The sequence below is a fragment of the Microtus pennsylvanicus genome, chromosome 14 (assembly GCF_037038515.1).
Source record: "Microtus pennsylvanicus isolate mMicPen1 chromosome 14, mMicPen1.hap1, whole genome shotgun sequence".
In the NCBI taxonomy this organism is placed as follows: domain Eukaryota; kingdom Metazoa; phylum Chordata; class Mammalia; order Rodentia; family Cricetidae; genus Microtus; species Microtus pennsylvanicus.
Genome location: NC_134592.1, coordinates 42,114,989 through 42,123,673, shown reverse-complemented (window position 1 = coordinate 42,123,673; position 8,685 = coordinate 42,114,989). Strand labels below are relative to the sequence as shown.

General features: G+C 51.7%; 1 protein-coding gene across 1 annotated transcript; it reads right to left on the bottom strand.

The window, feature by feature from the left end:
• Positions 1–2,394: 2,394 nt before the first annotated feature.
• Six1 (SIX homeobox 1) lies at positions 2,395–7,158 on the bottom strand. Its single transcript, XM_075948005.1, has 2 exons — positions 6,285–7,158; positions 2,395–4,291 (listed from the first exon to the last, which is right to left on the bottom strand). The coding sequence occupies exons 1-2, from the start codon at positions 6,842–6,844 to the stop codon at positions 3,997–3,999; spliced, it is 855 nt and encodes a 284-aa protein (XP_075804120.1). The 5' UTR covers positions 6,845–7,158; the 3' UTR covers positions 2,395–3,996.
• Positions 7,159–8,685: the final 1,527 nt, after the last annotated feature.

The following is an 8,685-nucleotide window of genomic DNA, read 5'->3' as shown; positions in this document are numbered from 1 at the left end:
GGCCGCCGGGCCGAGGTCGCAAGGGGAGAGACTCCGGGCCAGAGCTGACGGTTGAAGAAGCCCAGGAGCCCTGACACCTGCTCAGGGAGCCTCATGCAGCCCGGAGACCTAGTCCACTTCAAGGCCAGGTGTCACCCTGCCATGGAGCGTCCCGTGCCACTCTAGTGCTAGAAACTCAACAATGAGGCCGAGCCTTGAGTCTGGGAGATGACCCCGGACGCCCAAGATGAGCCACTGTTTTGTCTCACTAGGCTCAACCCAAGGCCTTATTTTCTCACTTGAGACCTGCCTGGCCTCTTCTGCTATCAGGGACTTTGCACCACCAGACCCTGTGCCTGGAGCCTCCTAAAAATCCGGGTCCTGAGACAGGTGCGGTTCTCTTGGTAGCAGAGAGGTCCTCCAGGACTGCCCTTGCCCCCTCAATGCAAAGTGGCACCAACAGCCTCTCCGGAGGGCAGAGAACAGACGCCCCCTCCCACCCCCTACCCTACCCCCAGTTCTCTGCAAGCGAAGAAGCACAGGTCACTGGCCTCTTGATCTTGGGTCTGGAGTCCTGCCCGTGGGCCCCCTTGAAAGACCTTCAGGCATGGGAGGCCGGAATGCGGGTCTCTGCAAGCGGGGCCGGGGGTGGGGGTGGGGGCTGCACAGCCGGAGGGAGGGCAAGTGCGGTGGGGTGCGGTACCTGGTGCTCAGAGGGCCCTCGGTGGCTTGCAGGGAAGGCGACCTGACCAGAGTCAACGGAGTCAGGAGTCAACACTTCGCAAACTTGGAGCTAGGCCACCAGCGCGGTCCCACTGGTAGCTTCCACCCTATCTCAAGATGAAGACCAAGGACAGTCTTACCTAGAAAATAGATTCAGTATCTACAGCGACCAGCTCCAGGGATCTCTGAGTCCAGGTTCTTGAATTCCCACCTGCCAAGCCAAAGACTCAGGAATTGCTGGCCAAACCCTTTAGCCTCAGATCACTTAAGAAGCGTCTTTCTGAGCCAAAGGATCACGGGAGAAGGAAAGAAGACAGCCGGATCCCAGCGACCTCGTATTGAGATTGAAGACGTTTTGAAATCATCGCTCGATTTGGTGGGTTTTATTTTTAATTTCACTTGGCAAATGCTGTGAAGTTTTTGTCCTAAAACCACTTTCTTTATAAGAGGCTGAACAATTAATTTTTGGCTAGCGCTATGAAATCTGCAGAGGAGAAACGAAAAGAGGCTCCACATTCGGTTAAACTTTGACTCCAAGAAAGTAAATTGGATGCTCCTCAACAGCTGGTTCTCGGAGATTTCCTCGAGGGAAAAAAATATAGTTAGTTACCGCCCCCCACCCCAATGATCGCTCTAAAATGATTGCCAACAAAACTCAGAGCAATATCCAGCTTTCTCGCCTCCTCCTGCTTGTCCCGCTCTTAGCCAGACTGAGCTGGGGATGGCGGAGAGAGGCGGATTGTGCAATGTCTTATTAAACACATCTGGAATATGCGCATTCTGGATCGAGTGCCAGGGATTTTACAAAGAGTTTATGGCTATGACAGAAAACTGTCCTTTTAACGAGTTTACAAGCAGTAATCACGGGGGCTTTTACAGGACCCGCCGTCTTAGCTGCTAGCCAGACCTGCAGACTTTTCCAAGCTCCACCAACCAAAGGAGCAGGAAGTGGGCCGGCGCGCCCTGGGAGACAGAACTTCCACGACGCTACAATTATGCCAAGAGGAGCTGCAAGACTGGGGGGTAGTCTCGGAGTAGGAAGCGAGGGCATGTAAGAAATTAGAGTAATTGGCCCTTCCTTATTTTCCAGAGAGATTTCCGCGGTCTCCTTTGAAGCCTGTCAGGGTCACCGAAAGCTATCTTTGGGCCGGGTGTTTGTTTTGGGGCGTGAATGCGAAGAATGTGTGGAGATTCCCTGGGAGAGCCCCCTCCTGCAGAGGGTGGCATTTCTCCGTGGCCCAAGACGTGGAGAATAAACACCCTAGTGACTTAAATAAACACCGACTTAATGATCCAAAACACTAACAAGGGAGATTGGGACCCGGAGCTCCAAGCCCAAATGAAGGTCTCTGAGCGGCTGTGTGCACATCTGTCCATCACCAAGGGAAAATGGCATTATAAGTAAAAGTGACTATATTTAAAACCAGTGACCATTTCTCTTTTAAACGCAAACAATTCGACAGTTAAAAAAAAGAAAAAGAAAAGAAAACTCATGATAGGGCGGCCTTAATCTCACACACATCCACACCCCATTCCATTCAGGTCAAGAACTACAGGGAAAGGTAGGAAAGAAATATATTAATGTTGACATTTATAGATGAGGAAAAATCAAAATTATGAAACTGTCATGTCAGAAAATAAATAGACTCTCCCTGGGGAACAATATTTTACAAAGCACAAGCAAGCCAATCCTGTTATCCTGAGTAGAATTTTAATAAATAATGCCATTTGTTTCACTAGTCTTAAAAGCTAAATACAGAAGATACATCATTTTGCCCCAGGCAAAAAAGAACATGGAGGCTTCATGATCACTGGGATTTTTCTGGACACTATCTGAGAAAAGAGCTCCCGATGGCCTGCTTTTTATTTGTACAGATCAATTCGTAATTTTAAATCCGTGTTCGAGTTCCCTTTTTTTAAAAAAAAAAAGCAGATAAATTACTTTTGCTTTCACAGTCTTTTCATAAGCTGTTAACACAGAAGAGCCGAGTTAACATGAATGCTGTGGAGAAGAAACGGTGGTAAACAAAACTACATTACTAAATAATAAAAAATAAATAAATACCCAAGGCTAAATGCCGTCTCTTTTGTCATATCATTAACCTATTTTCTTGGTTTCCGGTAACAGGCTTAAAAAATAACCTGTAATTCATAACTATTTCTAAGTAAGCAAGCAGACTTGTTTCTAAATAGGCCCAATGACAGCAATACAGGACTCACCTTTCTCAGAAACAGAATCAAACTCCTGGTGGTCTACTGAGTTTTAATTTAGACTGGTTTGGGTACAATAGAAAAGAAGCCTAGAAACACTTGCTGTTTTAGTAACAAATCCCAGGTTGCCAGGTTTGTTGGCACCCTTGTGCAAGAAGAAAGTAGGAATAGACGGTCCTCTCAGCAGAGGCAGCCTGCGGGTAGGAAAGTCCTGAGGGTAGGAGTGAGGACGGGTTAGGAAAGTGGCTTCCCCTCCCTTGTTGGTACACTGCTAGAGTTTGTCATAAGCAAAAGAAAAAGAAAGAAAACAATCACCAAAAAAAACCCCACTAAATTTGACAAAAATAGTTGTATTACTAATGCCACTTCTATTTCTAGCCACCTCACATAGAGAGCATTAAGACATTTAGGCACTTGTTTTCCCCCACTAATACTGTTCTTTTATTTTAATCTACATAAAATTATTTAACACTAAATATGAAAAATGTAAACTTAATTTTCCCCATCAAAACAGTTATGATTTTATTTTTTCTATTCATCTTAAGAACGCAGCCAGCTCCTCTCAGCCTGGAGGGTTTTTTTTTTTCATTTGTTTTTGTTTTTATTTTCTTTGTCATGTCTCTCTTTCTCTTCATTTCCTTTTCCTCTTCCCTAAACCATTTCTCCATCAATAAATAAAAAGGAAATAATTAAAATACAGTTGATTCGTAATTTTTCTTCACTAAAAGAAGATAAAGAAGAGGAGGAGGAGAGGGAAGAGGAGGAAGAAGAGGTGGAGGAGGCGGCTCCTGAAATGAATGTCTGGGTTATCCAGGACTAGTTGCTTTGTTTCCTGACCTTTCAGTGGGAGGGGAAATGCAAGAGTATGAAGAGTCGAGGGAAGAGGGAGACTATACTCAACTGAGATCGCTGTTGGTTGTGATTTTTTAAAAAGACATTTGTGAAAGCCCATCATTCCTTTATGCGCAAAGAACCCCAGAGACAAGCTGCAAAATTGTTCCTGCCGTCTATGTACAAGTGTCTCTAGTTGTTGATGTTGGTTGCTTCTCCAGCCGTCCCTTCAAGACCCCAGTACCTCCCCACTTAGGAACCCAAGTCCACCAGACTGGAGGTGAGTGGGCCCAGCAGAGAGTCCTGGAGCTGATGCTGGTGGGCTTGCAGGCCGTGGCTGGGCTGTGAGGCCGTTAGGCCTGGGAGAGAATAGTTTGAGCTCCTGGCGTGGCCCATATTGCTCTGTAGCAGAAGGACCGAGTTCTGGTCTGGACTTTGGGGAGGTGAGAATTCCTCTTCTGAGCTGGACATGAGCGGCTTGCCCCCTTCCAGAGGAGAGAGTTGATTCTGCTTGTTGGAGGACGAGTTATTGTTTTCAGTGTTCTCCCTGAGAAATAGAGGACAACACCATATGGTTAAAAAAAAAGTGTGAGGTGAAGGAGGGGCTGGAAGGAGGAAAGGGCCATTGTGCAATCTGTCACCAACCCAAATGGAGGAGCTCTGCCTCCCACCCATCCCCAAGGGTCATTGGGGGAAGGTGGAGGCCAACTAGAGAAATGGGGAGCCTGTTGCCTGGAGATAGCCCCGCTTCTTCCGTACTCCTCAAACTCGGGTGAGGGTGTTTATTTAAAATAAGCAAAAAAATTAATGTGCTTTCAATTTTGTGCGAGCAGCTATGTTAAAGGACCCATCAACTAGCCCCGTGCTCCCAAGTGACTGTTTGGAAGCCCTCGGACAAATGGTTGTTGAGATAAAGAAATGGTCAGGAGACAAACTGCCCACTGCACAAATGCTCGCGGTGACCCAAGTCAAAGGCCTGCCACCATCTGAGGAAACAATTAGATGACCAGTTTCCCGGCCCCTGTCCGAAGACTTGGGTTTCAGAGACCTAGGACAGGTCACGGGAAGCCGTGCCCAGAGCGGCCCAGCGACCCTGAGTAAACACAGGGAGCTTAGCCAGTCTCTCGGATTTCATCCAGGAGTGGGCCCTTGCTTGGCTTCAGGGACCCGCCTTTTTGTGAACTAAAGGCTAGCTGGAACCGAGCAATCTGTTTCTTTGCTCCTAGTTGGTTTCTCAACCCCTTCTGTCCTCTCAAGCTGCTCGCCAACAATCCATAGCCTCCCTTCCTGTCTCAGCAGGGAAAATTTCGCCGCCCGGCTTTGGCTGGGCGTCGCTCGACCCCGCATAGCCGAGTGTCAGTTCCCGCACCCGGTCCCAGTCAACTTCTGGACATCCCTGCTCGACGCTTCCGCCTTCCGAGCGTCGGCGGCCACCCCTAGGCGAGCGCTCGCCCATCAGCACTCTCCCTTCCTCGCAAGGTCTCTCTCGGAGAGCTCCTTTCGTCGGAAATTCGGCAGGCTCTGTGGTTTCCCACCCAGAAGGAAACGTGGAAGCCAGATCTTCGGTCCCGGGGATGCCAACGAACAAAGGGCAGCCTGCGGGGCCCTGTGCCCGGGTCCCCAGACCATTAGCTCTGCTCCGCGCTGCGCTGCGCTCGCCGCCTGCGGCCGGGATTGCCTCCGAACAGCAGCCAGAAGCCCTGCCGCGAACCGCCCGGGCCTAGCAGCAACAGTGTCTGCTCGAGGAGGGGGGAGCAGAGACCTCCCCTCACCCCCCCGCCCCTCACCCCCAAAATATAGCTTTGCTTGGGAGCTCCAGGGCGGGAGAAGCCAGCGACTGTAGCCTCTCTCCCGCGGCAGCGACGGCGGGGCCAGAGAAATCAACCCGGCCACGCACAGGGGAGCGCGGCAGGCGGCAGTCTTCTCCCGGCTAGGGGCCTCTGATACGACACCCAGTAGCGACTCCCCCAGATCTCTCTTTTCAGGGTATTTCTTCACTAGACTCGTCCCTTTGTCCAACTGGTGAGGAATGAACTCTCATCCATACACCAGCTGGAGAGAGTGAGTTAAGAGCCCGGTGGCATTGGGGGCTGAGTTGACGTCTCAGACCAGATCGGAGAGAAAGGGCGGAGGTTCGAGACCCTCAACCGCACCGGACAGCTTCCCTCGCGTACACCAAGCAATACACCCCTTCCCTCCGATCTACAGACTCCCTGGCCAACCCCTCTCTTCGCCGCATCCAGCCAGCAAGGCAGGAAGAACAAACCCAGAGCCAGCTGTTCTCGACACTCTTTCCCACCAAAGAAACCCACGCGCGGGTGCTCAACGCAAATGTGGCCCAATCCCTAGCAGGCAGCCTCAAGAGTTCGTGAACTTTCACTGCCGCGTCGCCGAGGCCGGGGCGCCGCCCCACGGACCTCTGCTTAGCCGCCGGCGGGTACAGATTCCGGAATGATGCCTGCGGGGGCTGGGGTGGGCAAAAAGGAGCGAAGGGTGAGACTTCCCGGGGTCGCCCGAGCCTGGGCTAGCACGCCGCGTACCTTTCCTTGGCCTCGGCAGCCCGGTCTCTTTGCCTCCGGTTCTTAAACCAATTGCTGACCTGGGTGGTGGTGAGGCCGGTGGCCTCGGCCAGCTCCCGCTTCTCCCGCGGCGAGGGGTAGGGGTTGTGCGCGTACCACTCCCTCAACACGCCCCGCGACTTCTCCTTGAAGCAGTAGCTGGTCTCTTCGCCATCCCAGATGGTTCGCGGCAGCGGGAATTTTCGGCGTACCCGATATTTGCCCACGGCACCCAGCGGCCGACCGCGAAGTTTCTCGGCCTCCACGTAGTGCGCTTTCAGCCACAGCTGCTGCAGTTTTGGGTGGTTGTGGGGCGAGAACTGGTGGCTCTCCAGGATCTTGTAGAGCTCGCGGAAGTTGCCGCGGTGGAAGGCGACCACCGCCTTGGCCTTGAGCACGCTCTCGTTCTTGTGCAAGTGGTCGCAGGCGGGCAGCGACCACAAGAACCTTCCCAGGCGTTCCAGGTTCCCGCCTTGCTGCAGAACCTCGCACACGCATGCCACTTGCTCTTGCGTAAAACCAAACGACGGCAGCATCGACATGGCTGGCGCTGCCTGGGCGCACCGGCCCGGGCGCACGCGGCTGTGAGCGGATCTGAGGAAGCTGGGCGGAGGTGGGGGGGGGGTAGCGGCTGCCGCGGGGAGGGGGGCGCGGCTGCTCCTAACCCCCTCCCAGGCTTGGCCCAGGCGAAGAGACCAGTCGGACCTTGCGGGTGGGAAGCGTAGGAAGACGAGGAGACGTAGGGGCGCGCTGGACTCCGAGTGGCTGGCGCACTCCGCAGCCTTCCGGGCCTCTCTGGCTCCCGCCTGCCGCCGGGTAGATGCTGCTTGTTGCCGGAGAACTTGGTTTCTGTTCTCCCCGCAGCAGCCTTAAAGCGCGCAGCGTCCCCGGCACGCTGATTGGCTGCGGGCGGCGCCTATCCGAAGCTGGCCAGCCTGCGCGCCGCCCGGCCGGGACAGCAAAGCCGCGCCGCCCAGCAGCCCGGCGTTGGGAGGGCAAAGCTGCCTAGCTGGGGATAAGGAGTGGTGGGAGGAGTAGGACCCGAAGAGGTGGGAAGTGGGGTGGGGTCAGGAGGAGGGAACTAGGGTACTGGAAAGGCTGGTGAGCAAGTCAGGACCTTGCGAAGCGGCGCCCTCTTTGGTGTCACCTAAGGGGAGCCTCGCGCACCTCTGCACAAATCAATGGCTGCAGACGTTCTAAGACCCTCTTCGCCATACTCCTATCCCTGTCCCTTGCAGTCTTGGCTTTTCCCGGTGAGCTCATATTTAATTACCTTAATGTTGAGATGAATAAATAATGGATTGATGAATAGCTTATGGAACGCGATAAATAATACAAGAACAGACCAGGGTTCTGTGCTGCCGGCACTCAGAGAGTGTCTTCTTCCGGGTTTGGCTTCAACTCTGTCTGGAGTGCCTTCTCCCAGGTTAGACTTCAGCTCCAGGAGTCAAACCTGATTTCCTCCCCCTTTCCCTTCCTAACCCCTAAGCCTCCCAAAGGGCACACGTACTCTGATCTGGGCAACATTCCCCTCATTCTTAAAGTGCTTCTAGACGTGGCATTAGGAGAAAGGTTGGCCCTGGCACAATAGCCCAGTGGATAGAGACAGACACTCGTGCTTTATTTGCGGTTTAGTATCTTGCCCTTGTCAACAGACTTCTGGACTCAGTTTCCCCATTTGCACGGTTGCGTTTTTTCAGCGTCACCTCTGTTACTGATGAATGCCGAAAAGCTTTACTTGCCATTAGCAAAAATGTATCGGGAATCTCATGAAAAAGACTCTGGATGGGGTGTAAATTAAACAAAACTGTGCCCAGCTCCAATAACCTTCGAGCTGTAACATAATCCTTGCCCTCCTCTGAGAGGGACACTGCCCTCAAAGCTGGAACCCCAGTGGCTCCAAGATTAAATAAAGTGTGTGTGCATGCGTGTGTGCGTGTGTGTATTGCCATACTGGCCTATTTTGCTGCCAGGGAATGAAAGGTGTCCTGCAATTTAAGTCCCATCATCTGCTATTTTGTTTCTGTGTGGAGAATGCTTTAGTAAAACTACACAAACAAATGAAGCTGTCATTATCTTAAGCCTCATTTGCACACCTTGTTCCAAAGCAATTATTAAGAAGATTTTGAAAACAATTAGCCTCTCTAAATAGAGATAATCTATTGTCAGTAGCTAAGACTGGCAACAGATAAGAACAATGTGTGGAGATAAGAGGAGCCAAATGGTGGAAGGAGAGTGACTTTATGACTATACTTATCTCCGATTAGATAAGTTCAAAACAGAATTTTAAGTACACTTCAAAAATGCTTTTGATTTCAGTGTGCCCTCTTAGAGAATGGCCAGGAGCAAACTCAAGGCTCTTTAAGCTTGCTTGTCTTCTTCC